The sequence below is a fragment of the Ictidomys tridecemlineatus genome, chromosome 6 (assembly GCF_052094955.1).
Source record: "Ictidomys tridecemlineatus isolate mIctTri1 chromosome 6, mIctTri1.hap1, whole genome shotgun sequence".
NCBI classification, from domain to species: Eukaryota; Metazoa; Chordata; class Mammalia; order Rodentia; family Sciuridae; genus Ictidomys; species Ictidomys tridecemlineatus.
This window is the reverse complement of record NC_135482.1, coordinates 107,001,776-107,028,112: the sequence shown is the minus strand read 5'-3', so window position 1 is coordinate 107,028,112 and position 26,337 is coordinate 107,001,776. Positions and strand designations below refer to the sequence as shown.

Here is a 26,337-nt window from a genome sequence, read left to right as displayed (position 1 = left end):
AAACCTCTGTTTTCAAACATCATCTACTTCACTGCTTTGCCTGAGTGACAGATGATGTCAGCACTCAGCATGTTTCCCACGTCTTCCATTGTGTTGCTGAGTGCTTGTAGGCCCTGACATGTCTGCCACTGTCCTCTTGGTTGACAAAGCCCACTCTGTGCCAGTCTGGACTCTGATAGTTTTCTGTGGCTATAACAAAATACCTGAGATTGGGTAATTTATAAGGAATAAAGCTGGGCATGTTTACATGTGCCTCTAATCCAAGCTTTGCAAGAGACTGAGGCAGGAGGATTACAAGTTCAAGGCTGGCCTGGCCAACTTAGTGAGACCCTATCTTGGAATTTAAAAGAATTTTTTCCCAAGGGCTGAGGTTGTAGCTCAGTGACAGAACACTTGACTAGCATGTATGAGTCCATGGGTTCAATACCCAGTAGCATGTGCATATGCACACACACACACACACACACACAAGTTCATCATAGCTGGGGTGGAGCTCAGTGGCAAAGTATGTGCTGTACTTAGCAACGTGCACAAGGTTCCGGGTTCCACGCCCAGCACAAAAGAAGGAGAGAAAGTCTTACCATTTTTTTTAATATCTTTATTTTTATTCATTTATTTTTATGCGGTGCTGAGGCTCGAACCCAGTGCCTCATGCTTGCAAGGCAAGTGCTCTACCTCTGGACTACAACCCCAGCCCAAGTCTTATCAATTTTAAAGACTGGAGAGTGAGGGAAGATTACCTGAGCTTATGTAACATTGTTATTGCCCCTCCCTCTCTCTCTTCCTCCCTTCCTTCCTTTCTTTCTTCCTTCTTTCCTTCCACTGAGGGTTGAACCCAGGGCCTCATGCATGCTAGGCAAGTGCTCTTGACAATGAGCTATATCCCAGCCCTTTAAAATTTTATTTTGAAACAGGGTCTTGCTAAGTTGTCCAGGCTGGTCTCCAACTTGTGATTCTCCTGCCTCAGCTTCCCGAGAACCTGGGATTGCAGGTGCTCCTCTACCCCAAATTATTTATTTATCGTGTACTTATTTGTTTTTGTACTGCTGGGGATTGAACCCAGGGTTTTTCATATGTTAGAGGGACCCTCTACTCCCTGAGCTACACTCCCAACTTGGTGATTATTGTTATTAGTGTGATATTAAAGGCTTTTCTAAGTGCCTATTTATTCAGGTCTGAGCAGGCTGAACGCATTCTTTGGACCCTCCGAGTCCACAGAGACAGGCAGGGATATTTTTTTACATTTTGACATATGAAAAGTTAAGTGCCTATAGTGCAAAGGGCAGGATGAGACAAGTAGGGCCTAAGAAATTGTCCTCTCCTCCACACAGTCCATATGGACAAAGATGATCCCTCTTTAGGCAGCTAAGGACAAGGCCCTGCAGAGCATGGAATCCAACAGCTACTTAGGCATCATCCACCAGCATCCAGGTGCTGAGGTTCAGAGTACAGTGGTGGACGAGGCACAAGAGACCTATATACTCTTGGTTTCTTTTTTTTTCCTTTTGCAGTGCCATGGATGGAACCAAGGACCTTGTGTGTACTAGGCAAGGCCTCTACCACGAGCTGCACCCCCAGCCCAAGACCCCTGTTTTTAAGATGTTCTCTTGGTTATTAAGATGGAAATGCAGGGCTGGGGATATACCTCAGTGGTAGAGCACTTGCCTAGCATGTGCGAGGCCCTGGGTTTGATCCCAGCACTACCAAAAAGAAGAGAGAAAGAAGGAAAGAAAGAAGAAAGCTACAGTCTGGCATGGTTTCCACAGTCTCTGAGCTCTGATGGGATTAGCAGGACAAGTGGTGTGCGGAGGCTGTGACAGATGAGGGAATCCATAGAGAACCCAGTGGCATGCACGGTCATAAAATGTGTTAGTGGCATTGCAGGCTTAAGATATGGTTCCCAGGCTCTGGCCACTGGCAGTGGGACAGGTGCTGTCACCCCGAGGCCAGAACCCACCTTGCCTGGGCCTGACAGGTGCCCCCCTCACTGAGGCACTGCCTTCAATGTCTCCCCCAGGATCAGGCAGCTAAGGACAAGGCCCTGCAGAGCATGGCTGCCATGTCGTCCGCCCAGATCATCTCGGCCACAGCTTTCCACAATAAAATGGCCCTCGCCCGGGGCCCAGGCTACCCAGCAGTCTCAGGGGTAAGTGGGGCAGCCTAGAACCAGAGGCCAGACCAGCCTTGTCCTCCTCTCTCCTCTCTCCCCTCTCTGTACACAAATATGAGCAGCAGCCAGTCCAGCAGCCACTCTCACTTGAGTCCTATCCGCCCAGGAGCTCCAGCGGGGAAGGAGGAAGCCAGGGCACAGGACCACCCCGAGTCATGGCTCAGTGGGTGGAGCTACCTTCTTGGGATCCTTAGCAGTGACATGGCAGACCTTGAACAAGGAGAAAGGGACAGCCCAATTTACAGATGAGGAAGCTGAAGTCTGAGGCTTTAGCATAGCATCCGTGTGTCCTCATAGCTGGCCACTACTTGTCCCCACTCCTCCTGCTCAGGATCCCAGCACCACCCACTTCTAGGTGGAGAGCTGTCCAGAAACAAACCCTTGCTTAGATTTTCAATTTCTCAGCCTAAGGACCAGCCTTTCAGCCATGGTCAAGTTGGCCACACTTAGAAAATGTTCCAGAAACACTCCTCCTTCCCAAGTTGTGTCTTGGCTGTAGGGATCATATGGGTCTTAGATGCACCAGCCACACTGCCCTAGGCCTGTGGACAAGGGGCAGGCCCCATAGTAGTCCATGGGCTTCTTGTCCATTGTATTTCAGAGTGTGTTCCAGACAGCAGTAGGCCAATAGCATGTTAAATAGATGTGACACAAGATGATTGTGTGGGCAAGTAAGTTTGGGACACTTGGAATTAAATCAATTCCTTTTTGGTGCTAGGGATTGAACCCAGGGCCTCATGCATGCTAAGCCCAGTCTGTACCACTGAGCTGCACCCCAGCCTCGGGGGCACTCAACTGCTGAGCCACACCCCCAGCCTATTTTATATTTTATTTAAAGACAAGGTCTCGCTGAGTTGTTTAGAGCCTCTCTAGATCCTCCTGCCTCAGTCTTTCGAGCTGCTGAGATTACAGGCACGCGCCACTGTGCCTGGCCTCGATTTTTTGATTCTAGGATTTTTCAGAGCCTAAAGTGCTCATGTGCACTGTGAATCTTTATAGGGAATTCAGTGTGCAGTGTTAGCAAACGTAGGTGTTTTTTTTTTTTTTTTTTTTTCCCATGGAGTATCTTATTGACAGTCTTTCCAGAGACTCATGTACCTGAAAACACACTTTGTGGATGCGGCTGTAGTCTGTTGGCATTACTTGTTAGACAAGGGCATTGGCTTTCCTTCCTCCCATTTGGTCCAGTTTTGTCTCTCCCACACCTTGGGCCCCTGTGTGCATATAATTGACCCTGCCCCTTTTGCCTCCTCAGTTTTGGCAAGGAGCTTTGCCAGGCCAAGCTGGAACATCCCATGAGTGAGTATGGCCTTCTTGTTCTGCTACTAGTTGCTCCCTGAACCAGTCTGAACACAGGACTCATGAGACTGAGCCTGGCTCCCCTGGAAGGAGTGGGGCTGCAGGCTGGGGTCAGACTTTCAGAATAGCCTTGAGCCTAGGGATTGAGTCTCCTGCTCCTGGGCATCAACATGGCTCTGTTTTCATGCTGACCCCCTGGGGTACCACTTGCTGAAACTCATGTCTGTCCAGGGTGTCGGTGGGGCTAGGGCTTTGGATCCAAAAGGAAATAACCTAAGAATCAGCTCTCTGGTGGGCCAGGGAGGAGAGAACAGGATGGGTTGCCCCAACATGCATGCCAAGGGAGTTAACTGGAGGGAATGGGAGACCAAAGCCACCACGATTCACTGATGGCCAGTCACCAGGCCTGCCACCCAGAGGGCATTGGCCGCTGCTTGAGGTCGCTGATTTCTCCTCTCTCCCACAGTGTGAAACCCTTCTCTCAACAAACCTATACTGTCCAGCCTCCACTGCCTCTGCCAGGTAAGTTGGCAGTGCATTCCCTGAGTACTCCTCACCCCTGTGCCAAGCTGTTGTCCTCCTTGGGAGGCCTGTACTGCTGTCCTCCTCCCCAGCTGTGCTCAGGGCTACCTGGCTGCACAAAGTTCCAAGGCAGTGCCTCTGCTCCAGGGAGCTGCCTCACCTGCCTGCCCTTATAGCTTAGTGGTGGAGTGTTTGCCCAGAAACTAAAAAAAAAAAAAAAAAAAAAATCCAACTTGAGTATTTCACTCCCTGCCTCAGATCTCCAATGGCTTTCCTGGACTCTCGGGTAAAATCCATCCTGTTGACCATGCACCCTAGAGGCCATCTCTGCAGCCTCAGTTTACTGCCCCTGACCCACTCCCTCCTCCCTCCATTTTTACCATGTGTTGAGTTTCAACCTCAGTGAGCCGATTTGCAGCCCCACGCGCTTGCCTTTGCTATTCTGTCTGGAATGCCCTTTCTTCCTGAACTTCCTACTTGCTTCTCTCAAACAGCACCTTTGAATGTTAAAGAGTTTTTCCAAGGGGGCTAGGAGCTCCTCTTGGTGCTGGGGGCACACCTTGTCAATTTTGTCCCATTCATTCATTCATTCCTTAGCAACCTTGTATCCCATGCCTGTTCTGAGCCAGGTTCTTTCTCAGTGCTGGAACCAGGCAGAAAACTTCTGCTTTCAGGGGCTCCTGTCATTTTGTAAGAATCGTTTTCCTCTGGTTATCTTCCTTCCTGGGCCAGAAGCTGCAGGAGACCAAGAGCCCAATGGTGTCTGCTCTAGAGGCCCTGCTGTCCAGCAGGCCCCCAGTCCCCGTCAGAATTCAGTCTCCCTTGAGTTCAGTTCTGTGCAGAGGCCTGACCCACTGAGCTGTACCAGGCTAGCCCTTCCGAGACGTCCGAGCCTGTGCCTGGCACTGCCCTTTCCATCAGGCATGGTCCTCACTTGTGGGGCCCAGAGCCCTTGCAGGGGGTGTAGCAGGGAGGGCAGGTGGATGGGTTCCTGAGCCTCTCCCACCCTCTGCAGGGTTTGAGTCTCCTGCAGGACCCACCCCATCGCCCTCAGCACCCCCAGCACCCCCATGGCAGGGCCGCAGTGTGGCCAGCTCCAAGCTTTGGATGTTGGAGTTCTCTGCCTTCCTGGAGCAGCAGCAGGACCCAGACACGGTAGGCCCTCTGCCCCCACGCCCTTCAGCTCTCCTGGCTTCTGCCTGCTGCCCTTCTGCACTTGGCCACATTGGGCATAATCTTGGTTTCCTCTTCCTTTCTAGCCCTTCCCTCCTCTCGTCCCTTTCTTCCTTAGGCTGCCTTGGTCCTCCCTCTTTCCCCGCAGGCTGCAGTGCCTCCATCCCAAGCCCTCCCCTGCTTCCTGCCCCTGCCCTGTCCTGTGTTCTTCCTCCCTCCTTCCAGCCCTGCCCCCACACCCTTCCCTCCACTCCCTGCCTCGGAGGGGCTGTCAGGAAGCTAGGAAGCCTCCTGTGTCTGATCCACATCCTTTCAGGCACCAGCAAGGAGTGGCAGCCCACCCTTGGATTGCCCCTTCAGTGTCCCACATCTTGGGTGACCAGCACCCCCTGCAAGGGCCAGAGTAGTACTGGAGGAGGCTGCTGACAGGATGCCGCTGTGACATTCTGAGTTGGTTTTTGGCAGAGGAACCATGAATCACAGACATTCATTCTGTTTCTGTATTCCCTGTGGGAGAAGTGAAGTGACTTGCTCCAGGTCACATGGCGGGCAGGCACCAGCTCTGGTCCACTTCACCTGTGTGCCCGCCTCTCCTGGCACCCCTCTCAGACCACTCTTCCTGCCACAGTACAACAAGCATCTGTTCGTGCACATCGGCCAGTCCAGCCCCAGCTACAGCGACCCCTACCTCGAAGCCGTGGACATCCGCCAGATCTACGACAAGTTCCCGGAGAAGAAGGGCGGGCTCAAGGAGCTCTTTGAACGGGGACCCTCCAATGCCTTTTTCCTCGTGAAGTTCTGGGTAAGCCCTTGGGTAGACCTTTCCTTCCTTCCCCAGAGCATCTGCGACAGTGAGAGCAGGGGAAGAGTGGGCACAGGTGTCCTTGTCATTGTGGGGACTGCATGAGAGAGAAGCGGAGAAGCAAGCGCAGAAGGGCCCCCTCTGGAGGGAAATAAGTCCCGGAACCTGTGTGTGATGCCAGATAGCCAGGGGGATAGGAAGGGGCCCCTCCCTCTTTTTTTTTTTTTTTTTTTTTTTTTGGTGCACACATGCTTATAACACTTTTATTCAAAATTTTCTTTTTTTTATTATTATTAGTTGTTCAAAACGTGACAAAGCTCTTGACATATCATATTTCATACATTTGATTCAAATTTCTTTCTTCTTTCTTTTTCCCTGTGGTTCTGGGAACTGAACCCAGAGCTTTAACTCATGCTAGGCAAATGCTCCACCCCTGGGCCGCACCCCAGCCCAAGAGTCCCTTTTCCAGGCCTGGGCAGGAAGTGGGGCTTTAGGGAGATCCTAGTGCTAGAAAAAGACCCTCAGGGGGTGGTAGCGGAATCAACATGGTCAGGTCTTTGCATGGCAATTCCCAGATTGATTTTGGGGCTAGAGATGGGCAGCCAGTCCCAGTGTGTGTCTCCAGCTGGGAAAGGGGAGAGTAGGACTAGAATATAGCTCATCCTGCAGAGCTGCTCCAGCCAGGCCACCCCAGAAGAAGTACAGTCCACACCATGGACTTGCCCTCTGTTGTTCTCCCCACTCCACCTGTGGACAGGTACTGCCCATCCATAGACACTGGGGCCAGGAGGTGCAGACCCACTCTGGGAGCTTGCCTTCCAGGGGCCCAGTACACATAGGGAAAGGACGCAGGGAGAGTCCGAGCAGTGCTGACCAAGCCAACCCTGAGGATGGGCAGGAAGTCCTCCGCATTCTGAGCCTTTGAACATCCTAAGTGCTTGGACACCCGGCCCGGGTGGCCCCGCCCACATTCCCCTTCCTGCCCCTTCAGTTCTGTTAATGCCCAGGGGACTGTGCCAGGCTTCTTTTAATACCTCTGCTCTGCAGTTCTCACCCCTATTTGCTCTGTTTTGATAATCTGAAATCCTTATTGTCCTAGAAAAGGAAGTATTCACACAAAAGTTTATATATATATATATCATACCAGGTGGCTCTCAGGCCCCTGCTGGGAAGGCCAGCTGTCATTCACAACTAAGCCCACAAGGCTGGCTCTCTCCAGAAGAGGCAAACACTGGAATGGTCCCTGGGGCCCATGTTTTCACACTCTGCTCACAGGAATAGCTGGTTCTGCAAACAGGATGGAAGTTGGACCTGGCCCTAGGGGTGAGCAGGATCACAAAAGGCAGAGATGGGGACCCCAGTATAGCCTGGGAGCATGTGAACCCCAAACATGGAAAGAAGTGGGAAGGTGTTGGGGGAAGCTATGTGAGAGGGAATAACAAAACTGGGAAGGTGACTTGGATCCTGGAAGGTCTTGATTCTATTAAAGTCTGCATTTAATCTATGCTGTGATGAAAAATAAGTCATCTTTTCTTTTACTTGATCTTTTTCTTTTTCTTTTTTTTTTTTTTTCAACGCTGGGGATTGAACCCAGGGTCTTTCGCATGCCAAGCACACGCTCTGCCTCTGAGCTGCCTCCGCAGCCCATTGATCTTTTTAAAATTTATTATGTTTGTTTGTTTATTTTTTGTATTTCTAGGGTGCAAACCCAGGGGTGCTTTTCCACTGAGTTACACCCCCAGTCCTTTTTATTTAGAGATAAGAGCTTTGCTAAGTTGGGGAGGCTGACCATGAATTTGTGTTCCTCCTATCTCTGCCTCCCTATTCTCTGGGATTAGGAGCATGTGTCACCACGCCGAACTTGATCTTTTTAAAAAAATCAATGTAGGCTGAGCACAGTGGCTCACACCTATAATCCCAGTGGCTCAGGAGGCTGAGGCAGGAGGAGACGCGTTCAAAAGCCAGCCTCAGCAAAAAGCGAGGCGTTAGGCAACTCAGTGAGACCCTATCTCTAAATAAAATACAAAATAGGACCGGGGATGTGGCTCAGTGGTTGAGTGCCCCTGAGTTCAATCCCTGGTACCCCCCCCCCATTGCCACCAAAAAAAAAGAAAAGAAATTAATGTATTTTCATAGTTAGATTATCTACTCCAAGAGGCTTTTATAATGAAAATATCAGATTTTTGTCTGTTCCACCCTACACCCATGTCCAAGTCCCAGAGACAATGTCTATAAATGTTAACTGTTTATTTGAGTTTTATCACCTGAATTTTAAATAATATGCTTATATTGCTACACCTTGATGTTGAGACTAAGACATTACATATTTCATTATGGTAAAAAATATCAGCTATGAGCCGGGCATGGTGGCACACACCTGTAATCCCAGCAGCTTGTGAGGCTGAGGCAGAGGATTATGAGTTCAAAGCCAGCCTCAGCAACTTAGGCACTTAACAACTCAGTGAGCCCCTGTCTCTAATAAAATATTTTTAAAAGGCCTGGGGATGTGGCTCAGTGGTTAAGCACCTCTGGGTTCAATCTCGAGTACCAAAAAAAATGTTAAAAAATATGGGTTATGATATCATGTTTACCCTTATTATCCCAATGTAATCATATGGAATAAGTAATGTACTTTAGTAAAAGAAATAATACACTTTTCATTTTTTTGACAATGTAGATTGATCACCAATGAACCAAAAAAAAATTATGTTCATTTCTTGTACAATATTTGGATTTTTTTTCTTGTAAATAAATGGCTTTTACCCTTACTTATTTTAAAATAAGCTTATTTTTAAAGATTTTACAAATTGGGTTTGAGGATGTGGCTCAAGCGGTAGCACGCTTGCCTGGCATGTGTGCGGCCCAGGTTCGATCCTCAGCACCACATACAAACAAAGATGTTGTGTCGGCTGAAAACTACAAAATAAATATTAAAAAATTCTCTCTTTCTCTCTCTCTCTCTAAAAAAAAAAAGATTTTACAAATTGCTTTATTAGAACCACCATATAAAAATAGAAAACAAATGTTTTTTTTTCCCAACTGCTAAAATCTATTATTTGTTTCTCCTTTCTCCTGGAAATCTTCTTACCACCAAAAAAAAAAAAAAAAAAAAAGAAATTTATGTATTTTCATAGTTAAATTATCTACTCCAGATTTCTCCTGGAAATCTTCTTACCACCAAAATGCTTCTATTTTCCTACTCTCGTTTAGACTGATTACTCTATAATTGTCATCTGGAGACTCTCCTATAATGAACCTACAGTTTCTTATATCTGATAGTTCTCTCTTCATTAGTGTACCCAACTCATTTTGCTGGAGCATATCCTATAGTACCTTCTTAGAACAGATGTGTAGCAACTTAGTGAGATCCTGTCTCAAAATAGAAAATAAATAAAAAGGGCTGGAGATATAACTCGATGGTAAAGCACCCCTGGGTTCTATCCTGGTACCAAAAAAGAAAAAAGAGAAGATGCATGGCAGATCAATGACTTTGCCTATTTGAAATGTCATTTTCCTGTATCCTTATACTTGATTGCTTGATATTTGACTGGGTAAAGAATCTAGATCATAAACAACTTTTTAAGGTTGGTCTTGAACTTGAAATCCTCCTGCCTCGGCCTTTGTGTAGTAGCTAGGATTATAGATGTGCACACTCTGTTCTTTTTTTTGCAATGTTGGTGATGGAACTCAGGGCTTTGTACATACTAGTTAAGTTCTCTACCACTGAACTTCACTCCAGACCCTATCTATTTACCTTTTTTTTTTTTTTTTTTTGTGGTGCTGAGGATTGAACCCAGGGTCTTGTGCATGTGAGGCAGACACTCTACCAACTGAGCTGCATCCCCAGCCCTACCTATTTAAATTTTAAGGAACTATCAGACTGTTTTCCAAAGCGGCAGCACTATTTTACATTCTCACCTGCAGTGTCTGAGGCTCCCAGCTTCTGCACATCCTCACCAACACTTGATATTCTCATTCTCTGTGATGGTAGCTATCCTAATGGATGTGGCATGGTAGTTCTTGTGGCTTTGGTTTGCATTACCCTGATAACAAAGGATGAGCATCTTTTCTTCCCTTAATTAACCATTTTGCTTATTGATCAATTGTATATCTTTTTTCCTCCCTTTTATGGTGTTGTGGATTGAACACAGGGCCTTGTGCATGTTAACCATGTACTCTGCCACTGAACTACACCCCCTGTCCCCTACATTGCTCGTTCTCTCTCTCTCTCTCTCTCTCTCTTTCTCTTAAAAAAATAAATTGGGCTATGTATATTTTTATCATTGAGGTAGCAGTTCTTTATATATTTTAGATAGAAGTCCTTTATCAGATATATGATTTGCAAATATTTTCTCCTAATCTGCATTTTTTTTCCACATTCTTGATAGCATAAAAGTTTTTAATTTTGATGAAATCCAATGTACCTATATATATTTTTTCCTGGTTGTCTGTATTTAGCAGTGACTGGGAGCTGTGTGTGCGAGGTGCACTGTCACCTGGTAGGCTTCACTTTAAGATGATTGGGGACAGGGAGCCAGCTGTTTTATTAGAAGACTGAATAAATATTACTGTTCGCTAGACCTTTTTTTCCTCTCTGAGGTGATTCAGTTTCTTCAGAGAGACTCCTAGGATGTCCTGGGAGGTATATTCTTGGCCAGAGGGCTGGGATGGAGGGGGGTGTGGGGGGCTGGCCATTTCTGGTGCTGGTTCTCACTTAACCGCCCCCATCCTCATCCCTGTCTCTTCTTGTACTTTTTATTGTGCCCAGTGTTCCTGAGACCCAAGGCCCCCCTTCTTTAATTTCAGTTATAATTATCCTTTGGTCCTCTACTGTGTGTGGAGGCCTAAGCACCCTATGTGTGGATGTCAGTCCCTGTGTCACAGCTGTGCCCCCTGGGCCCCCACTCTAATGGCCCCTCCAGTCCTGAGTCACCAGCTTAGCTCATTTCTTATCTGGAAGCTTCTGCTTCCTTTTCCCTGCATAATCCATTCAGGTCCTGCCGGATGCCGTGGTACACGCCTATAATACCAGTGGCTTGGGAGGATGGCAGGTTTGAAGCCAGCCTCAGCAGTTTAGTAAGGCCTTAAGCAACTTGGTGAGACCCTGTCTCAAAAAATATAAAAAGATTTAAAAAAGGTTCAGAGGTTAAGTGCCCTTGGGTTCAATCCCTAGTACAAAATGATAATAATAATAATAATAATAATAATAATAATATCTATTCAAGTCCTAATTAAGTCTTCAGTTTACTGAAATGTATTGGACTCTTGTCAGTCTGGTCTCCTGTCCATTTTCTTCCTATTTGTGATATAGCAACTTAATAAAAGTTCTTTGAGTCAGGCGTAGTGGCACACACCTGTAACCCCAGTGGCTCAGGAGGCTGAGGGAGGAGGATCGTGAGTTTAAAGCCAGCCTCAGCAACAGTGAGGTGCTAAGTAACTTGGTGAGACCCTGTCTCTAAATAAAATACAAAATAGGGCTGGGGATGTGGCTCAGTGTTTGAGCCTGAGTTCAGTCCCTAGTACCCCTTCACCCCCCAAATAAAACTTCCTTGATATTATCATTCTAGATGGGTCTATAGAAGGGAGAAAAATAAACTTGTATGGCCGGATTCTCACGAAAATGGGTTTAACCCAAGTATCCCATCCAGAGCTTTGGCAGACATTGTTTGGAATGCTGGGTTGAGAAGCAAAAGTACCAGATTGATTGGTAATGCCTGCCTTGGGTGTAGCAAGGAAAAATAGTGGCATGTATTGGACGTATTTGTCATCTCTCCTCTTTAGGTTATGAGGGGTTGAGGGTGTTTAAATGGATCATGATAAGGCCAAAATTGTGCTCAGCTGGAGAAATCACCCATCCAGGCTAGGAGGAGGAGACCAAGGAGGCTCCTGTGATCCAGACCAGACAAGAGATGTTGGCCTCTTCAGGGCCTCAGCCAGAAAGGCTGACCTCGGGGTGCAGCGAGTGAGTCGGGATGTTGGCCTGCTTATTTTCAGGAAGGGCTTAAACCACTTCACTTCCACCTTTCTTCTCCCCACTCTCCCTTCCAACCCTAGATAGGGGAATTACAATCAAGAGGCTTTGTCCTGGACACCAGTTAGCACTGTCACTAATTAGCAGAGGCTTCTCCAGGTTCTTGGTCTGTGTGTGGAGGCCCCTGGTGCTCTCCTGGAGACTCCCATGCCCAGCCTGCCAAGGCCTGGCTTCAGCTGGGAGGAAGGGGCTGGGTGTGGTCATCTGTGGCGCTTTCCTGGCACTAATGCAGCTGACGGGAGGGTGCCGTTGGGGTCTGAAGGGAGGTGATATTCTGTATTCTCCTGCCACCTCCCACATGAGGATTGTTTTAGACCCCATTTCACAACTGGGAAACCAAGGCAGGGGGCAAGCGAGCACCTGGCTTTGAGGTACCCAGCCAAGGTGAGCCTCTTTCCCATGGTCATTTTTGTTATGCACATGCTGTGGGACAGGCCAGGGCAGACTGAAAAATCACGACAGCACTCTTGTCAGCATCTTGTGAGTATTCTCATGTGGAATCCTTGCCACATCCCAAAAGGGTAGGTCCAGTCGATAAGGTCCTCTGCAGAGGGGAAACTGAGGCAGGTTAAACAACTTGCTAGAAGGTTATCCAGTCTGTCCTAGTGCCAGAACCAGGATCTAGACCCAAACAATCTGGCCTGAGTGTTGTGCTGGGAACCGTTATCCTAAGCTGTCCTTATAAAGTGCCCGGGCATCCCCTCACCCACTCCATGCAGGGGCCTGCTGTTGTTGCTGGGGCCTGAAGCGGGTTCTGGATTGCCTGAAACAGAACTCCAGGCCCCTGATGAGTGATAGAGGGTGACCTGGCCAGAGTAGACAGCTCTGACTGTGTGGTTAGTCGGGTGTGGAGCGATTGGGCTTCCTGCATTTTCCAGACTTCATACCTTCTTTCTAGAAAGTGGGGGTTTGGCTTCCTCGGAGATGGAAGTTGGCAGATAGGAAGGGAGAGTCAGAGTCCTCTTCTCTCACCTTGCTCATGGCCCATGTCCTCTCCTTCCTCTGAGCAGACCAGAGGTGGGGATTCATGAGAGAAGAGGTTTGGTCGTCTGGTACCAAGGAAGTTGGGTCAGATGACAGGCGGCTCTGTGCTTGGCTCTCTGCCCTGCTCTCAGGCAGGGGTGGGAGTGGGGGCTTGTCTTCCAGGTGCTTGGTTCTTTAGGAAGAATCCACAATGGATCTTGGGGTCTTGGGTTGTATCCACTATCTGGAGAGTGCAGAGGGCTAAAAAGTCAGCGGTTTCCTGTCCCCAGCTGCAAGGGGCTGTGGGACAAAGGGGAAGCCCTGCCCCCTCCTCCTCCCACCCCTCCCCCACCCCTCCCCCCTTCCTCTCCCACCCCTCCCCTGAGCCCTAGGAGCCAGGCTCTTGCTCAGTGCCAGTAGCTTGGGCACTGTGAGGACAGTGAAATCAGAAGCGAGGGCATGTCAGAGGCCAGGGCACCTTGGCAATCATCTGTCCATCTGTCAGTCCTCGTGGGGAGGGAGGGTAGAGGTACGACAAGCAGGGAAAGGGGAACGTGCTTGCTTGCTAATGGGGAGACCTAGGAGACATAGGCGGCTCCCCAGCTCCCTGGCCCGCTCTCTCCCTCTCCTGCCATCAGCTGTGTGCGCTGGCCCTCCAAGGAGGAAGGAAGCCACTCAGGCAGGGAACAGTGCCAACTCTCCCAAAGCTGGCTTTTCTTTTTCTGCTTGCTTCCTTCTCTCCTGGCGTCCAGGGGCCGTGATCAGCACCCTCATGGTGTGGGGTTGGGGACAACTTGATGTCCCAATCGAAGTTCCTTTCTCCCTTCCCTGAGAGTCACGGTTCTTCTGGAGACAATAAACCACAGATCCGTGGCCTGCCAGGAGAAGGCCCCTGCTGGAAATGGCATCTGCTTGCAGGAGAGGTGGAAGTGGAGGTGCAGAGGCCGAGCACTATCTGATGAGTACTGCAGGCCTGGAGTGGGGGACTGAGTAGCCTGTGATACCGGCAGAGGCCACTGTCCTTGGGACAGGGAGAGGAGATTCTTGTCCAGTGGGGCTCATGAACACCAGGCCACATGGTGAAATGCTGGCCAGGGCCTGAGCTGAGCCACAGTGGCAGGAGGGTGCCCCAGGCCTTCCTCCCATCCCAGCCCACTCCCCTCTGGGCCCTGACATTTCTCCCAGGCACATACCAGCACATGACAATGAATCTGAGCCCCTCCAGGCCCCCACACCCGGCTGCGGCTGTCTTGGCTCATCTGTCCGTCACCCGATCCTCCACACCTGTTCCAGGCACAGCCTGTGAACTTCCCACCCGCACGCACAGCTATGAATAGGGTAGAAGGAGAGGAGAAAGGGGCATTCAGAGGGCAGGGTGGTGAGAAGGGGTGGGCAGCTTTCTTCTTTTCTTAGGCTGAGAAAATTGAAGAGAAAACTTGTTTGGGAGAGGTGTCTAGAGTGGGGGTCTAAGGGTGGAGGGGAAATGCCTGTACTACAGCTGCAGCAAGAGGGGTGGTTGAAACTGGGAGGCTCTGTGCACTGAGGACGAGATGCAGTGCTGTGAGCTGGGTCATCTGTGTCACTGGGTCTGTGCAGTGCAACCCCAGGCCGGTTCTGGGGCTGACTTCCCCTGTTGGGACCTGGCCGTGTCTTCCTCTCTCCCGCCTTCTTCCCACCTGACCACCAGCTCACCAGTTCTCTGTGCTCTCCCAGTTAGGTACAAATTGCTTGAGAGCAGAATTACTGCCTCAACTTTTTTCTGCCCTCACTGTCCCTAGCAGCGCTGGGCTGGGACTGGATAGATGGGTAACTGAATGATTAGAATCTCATGCAGCGCCACCCAGAGGTGAAAAGTGGATCAGCAGCATGCAACTTTGTGAAGGGAGGAGTTGGGGGTATTGGGGATGGAACCCAGAGCATTGCCGGTACTAGGCAAGTGCTCTACCACTGAACTACATTCTCAGCCCTCTTTGAATTTTTTATTTTGAGACAGGTATTTAGTTGCCCAGGCTGGCCTCCAGTGCGGCAATCCTTCCTCAGCCACCCGAGTAGCAGGGATTACAGGCATGTGTCACCTCAGTCTGCCTCATGGAACATTTATTGAAGGCCCACCTGTACCAGCACTTTCCAAGGGCTTGGAGAGAGCTTAGTTCTTGCTCCCCAGGGAACTTTCCATCTAGATAGGTCATGACAGCCTAGAGCAATGAAATGGAGTGTACAAATAGACACTGGGGTTCTGGGATAAGTAACAGTTTCTGTGTATGGCTGTGGATGCCAGCCAGTTCTTAACATGGTGCACAGCGTTCTAGGTAGCACACGCATGGACGTTTCTTCTTTAATAGTTATGTGATTATTGACACTTACATAGGAAAAGTAGAATCTTTACTTTCATGGATCGATTGCTTAAAATGAAATCAAGGAGTAAAAGTGAGTTGATTTAAAAGGCACTGTGAGGGGCATAGTGGGATATGTGGCAGATGATACATGAATGTAGCATTGATCAGAGCAGGCCACCAGTGGCTACTGCCTGAGAATGGTCACTATTCAATGCCCTGGTCTCACCCCATATTTGGTGTTGGCCCTTCCTCCTGTTGGCATTTTTTCAGGCATAATCCACATTTCTGCCATGGGCTTCTAGTTGCAGCATGTCCTGAGCACACAAACGGTCCCTAACCCCCTCTTAGGATCAGTCTGGCAAACTCGGCCTTCTAGAAGGAACACATGACAGGGAAACCGGAACAGAGAAAACCCAGGTTCTTACCCCATTTTACCTGTTATTTCACAAGAATATCTTGGACCATGGCTGCAGTGAATTCTGGCCCAGCAGAGGCCTGATCCACTTCTGCCAGGACTGCCTTCGCTCTTGGACTCACAATGGACACAACAGAGGCAGAGAGGGGAAACTGAGGCCAACCCAAGGGTGGGAGGGTATTGAATAAACACAGTTGTTTGTTTCAGAGTCTGAGCGTTGGCTTGAATGCTGCTGTAATTCTTTTTTCTTTTGCTTTCCTCCTAATGGCCTCATTAACACCAACTCGGAACTCACTGGACCATATACCATTCTATTTCAACATTAAAACATCCAAAAAAGAATACACCCTCATTCTATTCCATAGCCTGCTTTCCTCACTCACTGTGTTTGTGTTCATGCACAATAATAAACACAGGTACTTCCTAGCACTTTTTGTGGCTCCATAATATTTCTATTGTGCCATAAGGCAATTAAACACCCTTTGGTCTACAGAAGGTCTTGCTCTTGGAGAACTCCAAAAGGAGAGAAATGGTATTTGTGTGCCCCCTAGTGGCCAATAGTAGAACTGCCTGGACCTGATTCTCAGATCTCCCTGGGGTTCTGGGAATCACCTTATCTGGGCTCAGAAGAATCCTGAGCGTTATAACCTGGACCATGATCTGCACTCCCAATACTGTGTAGAGCTGTGCTCTGTTTCATCACTGCAGTTTTTGATTTCAGACTAGTTGTGTGGGTGGGTGGAGCGGCCTCACCCTAAGAAGCAGCCTTTTGTGATGTCTGTGCGTCTCCTCTGAGTCCTGACAAGCAAGGTAATCTAATGTGGGGCCTGAGTTCTGGATATGGGCACCCCTAAATGGCCTAGAGTTTCAGAAATACAACTCCAGCATCAGTCCCCAAGGCAGCGATTTGGCTTATACAGTTCCTGCCTCCCTTTGTTGGGTTGAGACAGGCATTGCAGATGGTGCCTGCTGACCTCAGCCTGAGCCATGTGACCTTGAGCAAGACCTACTGCTGCTAGGGAGCCTCGTGCTAAACTGAGGCTGAGGTGTGTATGTGCTGTTGACAGTCCACCTTACCCGTCCCCTTTACCACTTAGTCCACCTTTACTAAGAGGGAGGCATTGCAGATAAACTTCAGATCAGCTCCATATCCAGCTGGACAGGAAAGAAGAGCAGGGTGTCCTGGGGCCTGTGAGGAGTGGGTGGAAAGGACCAGCAACAGGGCTCATGGAGACCCCTGGAGCCAGTGGCCCAGGCTGAACTTGAGCTCCTGGGGTCAAGTGATCCTCCTGCCTCAGCCTCCAAGTAGCTGGATCGATTGGTGCCACCCCAGGTTTCAGACTTCGTTTCTGAAGGCAAATCTCAGCAGTTAAGAGAATGAACCAGAAGGCGGGGAAGACTGGTATTGGGGAGGTGGGTTTGGCGGCTGAGAGAGAGAAATGAGCAAAGATCAAAGGTGACTGTACTCAGAATGCCATAGAGAGGGACGAGAGGCCAGCCCCAGAGCCATTTCTGGAAGAGCATCAGTAGGATCTGGTGACCAGCTGGCCAGAGGAGGAGACCTGGAGATGTCCCTTGTCCCTCTCTATCAGTCCCCTGTTTTGGCTTTCTGTTCTCATGCATTCTTCGTTGTTAACATTGACTCCCGAAAGGTTCTAATAAATTAATTCATACTAAAATAAAAATGATAAGGATTTGTAAAGAACAAACTCAGACTGTAAAACTCAAAGATTCTAGAAACAAAATTGGGGAACCTACTTACTAGATGTTATAGTATCTGAGCAGGTGGCAGTAGCTTAAAGTAAATGTAGGCCCCAGCGTTCTCTTTTTCCATAGTTTACAGCAGGCCTGGGGGTAGAGAATGCTGGAAGCTTTCCAACATCGATAGTCCATGTTTTGTGTGTGTTGGAGTGGAACCCATGGCATCATGCATGCTAGGCAAGCACTCTGCCACTGAGCTTCGTCTCCAACTCTGTCCACATTCTTTTTTTTTTTTTTTTTATATACCAGGAATGGAACCCAGGGGTACTTAACCACTCAGCTAACCCATTCTATTTTGACACAGGGAATTACTGAGCCTGGCCTTGAACTTGCAATCCTCCTGCCTCAGCCTCCTAAGCCATTGGGATAACAGTCATGTGCCACCACGGGTCCAACACATTCTTTTTAAGCCCTCCTGATTTCTTCCCAACCCAAGAGGTGGCACTGTGACCTTGAGGGGCTCAGAGTCTCTTCATCTGATAGGGCTCTGCTGATGCTGCTGACCGTGTCCTTGGCTTCCCATGTCTCCCTGCAGGCAGACCTCAACACCAACATCGAGGACGAGGGCAGTTCCTTCTATGGAGTCTCCAGCCAGTATGAGAGTCCCGAGAACATGATAATCACCTGTTCTACCAAGGTCTGCTCATTCGGCAAGCAGGTGGTGGAGAAAGTTGAGGTAGGAGGCCACCCTGGTGGGTGGGTGTGTGGGGGGCATGAGGGCTGAGTGGCCTCCTTCCCTGGGGCTCTCCTGAGGACAGGATTGTTCAGAGTCTCCCTGTGGAAGGTGGGCTCCGCATGGCTTCTGTGTGCTGCGTCGGGGAAGAGCGCCCTCTAGTTGTGGACCATCAGCAAGCTCCCTGTTGCCTGCACAGCTCTGCGTGCCACCACTAACCCTCCCACCCTGGGACTCCTCTTCCAAGCACATCCTTACAGGCATCCCCGGGTCCTCTCTGAGAGCAGGGGCAGAAGATGTCAAGAACAGGGCTCCAGGGTCTCGTCGCTGCTTCCCTGCTCACTGTTTACTCTGCAAATGCTAAAAACGATTCATGTCTCTGTTCCTCAATTTTTGAGTAAACCCTTCATTTATCTCTAAATAAGTGACAAGGTGTCTCTCTGCCACAGTGGCCCAAGAGATGGGATGAAATGCCTCCATTCCAGAACACCTGTGTCCCTGAGTCCTGTGCAGTGCCACAGGCTTGTGAGGTTGCTGCAATGTCAGGCTAGACGCCATCCTCCCCCTCTTTCCTCTGAAATTAATGGTCTGAGGTAATGAAGTCCTACTGTCACAGACCATCAGTTACTGATAAGCTACATCCTGCCAAACAACCAGATGACAGCAGCAGGCAAGAGATATTCTGTCCTGGAGTTTCCCAACCGTGGCTGTACCTTAGAATCACCTGGGGGCCTTTGAAATGCATCAAAAGCTCCTACCCCCACTCATTTTGTGTACCCTCATCTATGGAGAGGGGACCAGCTGATGGCGATTTTATTTATTATTCATTTTTGCAGTGCTGGGGATTGAATCCAGGGCTTTGCACATACTAGGCCAATGCTTTCCCACTGAGCTACACTGCCAGGCCCAACTTATTTAATTTTAAAAATTGTGGACAGGCCTGCAATCCATCCCACATACCTTCCCCCCTACTCCTCCACTGGAAGCTTCCCACAGAACTGGGCAACTTCACTGATAATCAGGAAGTTGATGTCAATCTAACCCACCAACCTGGTTCCGATTTCTAGAGTTGTGTGTGCACCATGTGTGTAGATTCCCATGATTACTGCCAGAGTCCAGGTACACGGGGCTTTGTTCTAGTCAGCTTTTTCACTGCTGTGACTAAAAAGACCTGAGAAGAACAATTACAGAGCAGAAAAAGTTTATGTAAGGGTTCACGGTTTCAGAGGTCTCAATCCCTAGGCAGCCAGCTCCATTCCTCGGGGCTTAAGGTGAGGCAGAACATCTCGGGGTAAGAGTGTGCTGGAGGGAAGCAGCTCACATGATGGTCAGAAGGCAGAGAGACTCCACTCGCCAGATACAAAATATATACTCCATACCCACGGCCCCAGTGAACCACCTCCTCTAGCCACATGCCACCTGTCTCCAGCCGCCATCCAGTTAATCCCATCAGAGATTAATTGACTCATTAGGTTAAGACTTCGACCCAATCATTTCTCCTCTCAGCCTTTTTTTCCCCTCTTATTTATTTATTCATTCATTCATTGTAATCAGTTGTACCTGACAGCAGAATGCTCTTCGATTAATTATACATAAATGGAGTATAATTTTTCACTTCTGGTTATACATAAAGTAGAGTCGCACCATTTATGCCATCACACATGTACCTAGGGTAATGATGTCCGTCTCCTTCCACCGTCTTTCCTATACCCATGCCCCCTCCTTTCCCCTCCCTCCCCTTTGGCCCATCCAGAGTTCCTCCACGTATCCCATTCCCCTCTCCAGGCCTTCTAGCATTGGCTCACACGTTAGCTTTTGTGACACCTCACATCTACGCCGTCAGAGGTTTCTAGCCCACAAGGGTCCCTGGGTACTCTGCCCCGTAGTCCCCTCGTGTGCAGCCAGAATTGACAAGCACCTATTCCATCTCATCTGTTGCTGCCACTCCTGGGTCTCTAAGCTCCCCTCACTGGTAGCAGCATCTGCTTGTCACTAATGAGGGAGGGAAACTTGGTTTAATGTCACTGAACTTCAGAGGTTGGCCCTGCTCGCAGGCCTCTAGGCCGCCTGCCTTTTCTTCCTGCTGACAGTGACTGGTTGTGGGAGCTTTCCTGTGAATGGGGCCTGGGAGGCAGGTGAAGGGAATCTAAGCCCCTACTGTCCTCTGGGTCCTGCAGACAGAGTATGCCCGTTATGAGAATGGCCACTACTCATACCGCATCCACCGGTCCCCACTCTGCGAATACATGATCAACTTCATCCACAAGCTGAAGCATCTGCCCGAGAAGTACATGATGAACAGTGTGCTGGAGAACTTCACCATCCTGCAGGTGTGCGGGCGGGGGCCGCAGGCCTGGGACTGTGGTCCGTAGGCGGATGGCACACGTGGCACCCCCATGTGGGGCCTTAACCGCGTCTCCTCTGTCTCTCCTACAGGTAGTCACCAACAGAGACACACAGGAGACCCTGCTGTGCATCGCATATGTGTTTGAGGTGTCGGCCAGCGAGCATGGGGCTCAACACCACATCTACCGGCTGGTGAAAGAATGAGAGACTCAGGGAGCAGGGAGGGGGGGTAGACGTGTGTGCAGGAAATGGGGACATGGGGAGGGGACCTGCAGGGACATCCCCCTGAAGTGCTAAGTGAGCTGAGCAGAGTGGTCATGATTCTTCCTGGCAGAAAGAAACAGTGCCTGATCCTGCAATGCCCATCCCCAAATAAACCCAAGATGTGTATTTTCAGAGGAGCTGGTCTAGCTGAATGAGCCCTGGGAGGGACTGGGGGAGAGGGGCTGTCTGGGAGGCAGACTGGACACAGGGCCCACAGTGGCCCCAGCCAGGAGCATCTCCAGGTGCTGAAGCTCAAGTCCTGATGTCTCTACTGCTGCTCAAGCCCCTCATCTGTTTCTCCTGTTGCTGCTGGCCCCGATGAGAGGCCCAAGGGTCGATGGGCACCTGGGCCCTGCACCCTCAGCTTCTTGTACATGACTGCACCTGGGTGTCCTGCCACTGCCGCTGACAGCTAGCGCCAGGCCCCGTCTACCAGAGCTTGGAGTTTAGGTGTGGGGGTGATAAGAGTTGTTGGAAGATGACATGGTCAGGCCATCTAGATTTCAACATCCAGATGAAGGCAGGGGCCGAGGGAGCGGGTGGCCAGGCTGAAGCCGGGTGGAGGCATTTGGATGATTGACATCAGAAGCCTCCACATGCATGGTGGTGAAGGGCCAGAGTTGGTCCAGTAACCATCGCAGCCCTGTGGTCTCCGTGATCCTTCCAGTTCTGATGGTCTGTAAGTCCTGCCTCAAACTCCCATCTGGGGGGCATCTTATACGGTAACCTCCTTGGAACCAGCCTTCCTCCCCGGGAGTTTCTGTGCCCCTTGGGGCTGGGGTGGAGGGTAGTGGAACCCACTCAGCCTAGAGGGACCCCACTGTGGCGTTCCCTGGCTCATCTCAGAACTGGCAGGGACTTTGGGTGTAGGCAGATCCGGCTTAGTCCTAGCTTTCCTGCTGCCTGACATTAGCAAATTTCTCAACCCATCTGAGCCCCAATCTCCTTTCCTCCTTGCGAAGTGGGAAAGCAACAGCACTTATCTACAAAGCCCTTTGAGAGGAGGAGAGGGGATGTCTGTAAAGTGCCTGGTACAAGCTGCACCAAAATGTTTAATTGTAATTAGCTCTTTCTCTGCCGGCCCTAGGGAGAGCCTGGGCCTGGCTCTTTGCTGCCACCTAGTGGCTCTTTGGTATTATCTTCCCTAATAGGAATCACAGTTCTAGTAGCCTGCAGCTGAACAGGCATGTTTACTGTATGCCCAGTGCTCAGGGAATACAATTCTATGGGAATACAAAAATGATAACAGCAGAATCAAGGAGATGTTGTGGAGTGGTGTTTCAGAGCAAGGGCTCTGGAGTCAGACTAGCTGCTGACTCTGACCTTGGTGCAAGTTCATTAATTTCCCTATGCCTCAGTTTCCCCATCTGTCAAATGGGTGTAATAATAATAACCTACCTCGTATATGTAAGTGCCTACCATAGTCTGAGCATATCCATGTGTTCAATAAATATGCATTGCTGTTACCTGTAGGAGCCTGTGGTCTGAAGAGTCAGACTGGGAAGCCATCTGCGGGGGTCTGATCCCTGAAGCAACTGGTGACCAGAGATAACAGAGATCAGGGTGTGGAAGATTTAAAGAAGTGGTGCTTGAGGAGAGCTGGCCCTTGAAGGATGGGCAGTATTTATTTTATTTTTATTACTATTTTTCTGCAGTGCTAGGGATCAAACCAGGACTTTGGGCATGCTAGACAAGCACTCTACCACGGAGCTACATCCCCAGCATTATTTAGATAAGCAAATGGGAGGAAGCAAGCCACTTAATTTCCCTCTACCCCTCTATCTTTTCATCAAAAAGCAGTTTAAACCCCTCTGGTATCAGGATCCCAGGCAGACCAGCCTCCACAACTTAGTGAGACCCTGTCTCAAAATTTTAAAAAAAGGAGGAGGATGGGCAGCTAAGGACTGCATTCCTGGGCAGATGGTGTGTGCACCTATGTCCCAGTGCAGGTGGGTATTTGCAGAAGGCTCTCCTGACCCCTCTCCTAGTCACCACCACAGCTCTTGACCTCTCCTCCCTGACCCAGGCTGCTTGGGTGTGGAGGCCCAAGATGCTCCCCCTCCTAGCTTGACTGACAGCTGCAACACCATGCAGCTTCAGACCAAGGCTGGTGAAGGGTGTGCTAAGTTGTGTGCTAAGCTGCTTGGCTGTGGACAAAGACACAACCCCTGTGTCAAGGAGGAAAGGGGGGCGGGGCTAACACTGCTGCCACCTAGTGGCTGCCTCCTAGCCCATGTGTTGGTTGTAAGTTTCCCTTTCCCTTTATGAACTGAACTCAGCTGCCCAACGGAGAGTTGCCTTCTGATAGGTGGACATTCCAAATGGCTCACCATAGGAGGTGGCAGGTATAGCTGCCTCTCTTTTCCCGGGTGACTATGACCCTTGGGGCCAATGGCAAACAGGATCTGCTCTACCAATCCTGCAGCCTCTAATAGCTCCAGGCACCCTCCATGACTTACTGACTCTGCAGAGCACGCTGCCCCCCACAGACGGCCATGGCCAGTAGTGCTCTTCCCCTCCTTTCCCACCAGCCACCTGTGATTCATTTTACAAAAATGAATGAGGCCGGACACAGTGGTGCACGTTTTGTAACCACCAACTCAAGAGGCTTAGGCAGGAGGGTAGCAAGTTTGAGGCCAGTCTCCACAACTTAGTGAGACCCTGTCTCAACATTTTTAAAAAAGGAGGATGGGGCGACTAAGGTTGTAGCTCAATGATAGAGTGCCCCTGGGTTCAAATCCCAGTGCCAAGCTGGGCTCAGTGGTACATGTCTCTCATTCCAGTGGCTTGGGAGGCTGAGGCAGGAAAATTACAAGTTTAAAGCCAGCCTCAGCAAATGTGAGGTGCCAAGCAACTTGATGAGACCCTGTCTCTAAATAAAATACAAAATAGGGCTGGGGATGTGGCTCAGTGGTCAAACGCCCCTGAGTTCAATCCCTAGTACTCCCCGTCCCCCCAAAAAATCATCCCAATGCCAAAACGACCAATGAGGAGTCACCTCTTCTGCAAAAGCCTTAGGCACTCCTGCCCTTGTGTCAAAGCATTCCACTCACCCTGTGGGAGCACCCATTATCTACCTGGTCCTTAAATAGGGGAACTTTTAAGGGAACTTCCACAATCTTCATAGGACAGGTACTATGCTAACCCCATTTTTTAATTTTGAGATGGGGAACTCACTGTTGCTCAGGCTGGGGCTTAAGCAATCCTCCTGCCTCAGCCTTCATATAGCTGGAACCGCAGGTTTTCTGCAATCACAGCACCAGGAAGAAAGTGAAGCATGGAGCCTGGTAACTTTCTTATGCTGTTGATACATTTTATTCACTAATCTTGCAAATATTTATTTAACTTCTGCTTTGTGCTAGGCATTGAGGATGTGTCAGTGAGCAAGACAGGCAGGGTCTCGTTGGAGCTGCCTTTGTGGAAGAAGGAGTAAGTGCCCCTGGCCAGCATCCACGTGGAAAGAGGGGCAGGACAGAGGACAGATGACCATGTGTGTGTGTGTGTGTGTGAGAGAGAGAGAGAGAGCACTGCATCTAATTCAGGTGACCATTCTGAAAATGTCACAACTTAGGTAAGAACATCCCCTGGGCTGGGCGGAGCTCAGTGGTAGAGCACTTGCCAGCATGCTATGGAGCACTGGGTTCCATCCCCAGCACTGGAAAAAAAAAAAAAATCCACTGACTGCACCTCCGCAAACATACACTTTTTAGAGGGGAAAAGGCTCTACTGTGCTACTCAAAGAAGACCAGAGGGCCCCACGCTCCTTGGCTCAGCTAGAACTGTCCAGCTGTGGGTCGCACTGTTAGTCTTTTGTGCTCACCCTGGTCTCAGCAATGAGGAGGGAAGTATTCTTAACTGGAAAGATAATTTTGGCCAATTAGGGGGAGGAAAGCCCCTGAGAAAGGTCTAAAGGAAAGGACTCTGCAAATGGAGGACTGAATACACAAGAAACTAGGATGTGACTTCTGTTTTACGTGCCGAGGAAGGATGGGGAGAGGTGGCCAAGGACCTTCCTAGAAGGCTGAAGCCCAATTGGTGGAAATGACTGAGCTTGTGGGTGTCTGATATTCAACCTAAAGGTTTTTGTATTTTTGCTATGTAAACCCCCTTCGACTCTCCAAATCTTCAGTAAAGTCTGCTGCATCCCAAGGCCTTTGTGCAAGTGATGTCTTTCTTTGGGAATCATCAAGTTCCACATCTGTCCAGAGTGCAAAAACAGTAATGGCAGACCTACAGGTAACTAGCATTTATAGATCACATGCTGTATGCCAGGCACTCATCTTAGTTGCTGGGGATACACCAAGGCAGCATGCAATACTCTTTGCTCTCACTTGACTTCCATTCTGGTAGGGGGCACAATAAACTAGCAACAAGATGGATAAGAAAGCAAGTGAGAATTTATTTATATTATACAGGCGCTAAGGACTTTTTTAATGTTTTGAAATGGTTGAGTAAAAATCAACCTTCATGGGGGCAAGAAAGATGGTGGAATGAGATGGACATCATTACCCTAGGTACCTGTATGACGCTACATGTGTACAACCAGAGAAATGAAAAGTTGTGCTGTAATTGTATACAATGAGTCAAAATGCATTCTGCTGTCATATAGACCTAATTTGAAAAATCTGAGCAATAATAACCATGAAGTGCGCTGTCAATGAAAAAAAAATTAAATAAAAATTTGAAAAACTTTTTCAGTGGAAGTAGGAGCTCAGAGCAGAGTGAGCTGCCCACAGACCCAGACCAAGGCCTTCTCAGAGTAGCCACTCTGGATGACGTCACACTGTGGGATAAAGTTGAAGTCAATATTCTCAGACCCTGTCTAATAGCTGAGCCTCCAACAGGTTGTCCTATGGCCAGGGTCTGTGCATACTACACTCTAAGAAGCATAGCTTTGCTGGACACAAAACCTACTGGATTTGAAAAGTAGTCAAAAGAAGGGGTCAGGCAGAGGATGCAGGCTGGCAGGATGTGGCCCCTCGCATAACATCTTCATGATGTGAGTTTAGTGCTTGGGGCAGGCGTGAGCGGGCTTACTTACCAGCAGCCACAGGATGGGCTTGCTGACCCCCATCAGAACATGACTAATAAGCCCAAGTGCCACTTCTCTCATTCGTGTACAATATCACTACTCCCAGAACGCAGGAGACTCGTGTCTGCTAGACTGCACATTCCTTCATGCATAGGAAAGCCATCCTCCATGGGAAACTGGGTCACATGCATATGGTGGCTTGTGCATTGTGGATGGATGGATGGATGACTTTAGCTGGGTGCCTCCATGTCCCCCTTGGAAACTTGAATTCTCCCATCTGAGGATCAAGGAATGACTTTTTCTGGATACTAGTTAGCAGTGAGCCCTTTTTTTGTCACCACAATATGTGGCTGTAGTCACCGTTGAGCACTACATGTATACCAGCTGTTGTGCTGAATGTGACTGGTTTCAGTTCAGAGAGCGGTGACTCAGAAGCCCTGTTTTACCTGGACCAACTTCTCCCCACCGGCTCTTCCTTTGGAGTGGTGAGCCAGGAGGCCTTGCTGGATGTGGGGGCCTACCCGTCAGTCTGGGGGCCTTCCTCCCTGTC

At 49.4% G+C, this 26,337-nt stretch overlaps 1 protein-coding gene across 5 annotated transcripts in view; it reads left to right on the top strand.

Moving 5' to 3' along the window:
• Tead4 (TEA domain transcription factor 4) overlaps positions 1 to 24,904 on the top strand; it is a 69,536-nt gene extending 44,632 nt beyond the window's left edge. For 3 of the 5 annotated variants that reach the window (XM_078015401.1, XM_021732196.3, XM_078015403.1), the window contains 8 exons: positions 2,018 to 2,146; positions 3,426 to 3,469; positions 3,936 to 3,991; positions 5,007 to 5,146; positions 5,793 to 5,966; positions 18,008 to 18,148; positions 20,323 to 20,475; positions 20,582 to 24,904. In XM_078015401.1, coding sequence (XP_077871527.1) covers positions 2,018 to 2,146; positions 3,426 to 3,469; positions 3,936 to 3,991; positions 5,007 to 5,146; positions 5,793 to 5,966; positions 18,008 to 18,148; positions 20,323 to 20,475; positions 20,582 to 20,695 — 951 coding nt within the window. In that variant the 3' untranslated portion in view covers positions 20,696 to 24,904. Of the gene's footprint in view, positions 1 to 929; positions 992 to 2,017; positions 2,147 to 3,425; positions 3,470 to 3,935; positions 3,992 to 5,006; positions 5,147 to 5,792; positions 5,967 to 18,007; positions 18,149 to 20,322; positions 20,476 to 20,581 lie in introns of those variants that run through there. The other 2 variants (XM_040281102.2, XM_040281099.2) reach the window with 2 other exon arrangements.
• Positions 24,905 to 26,337: the final 1,433 nt, after the last annotated feature.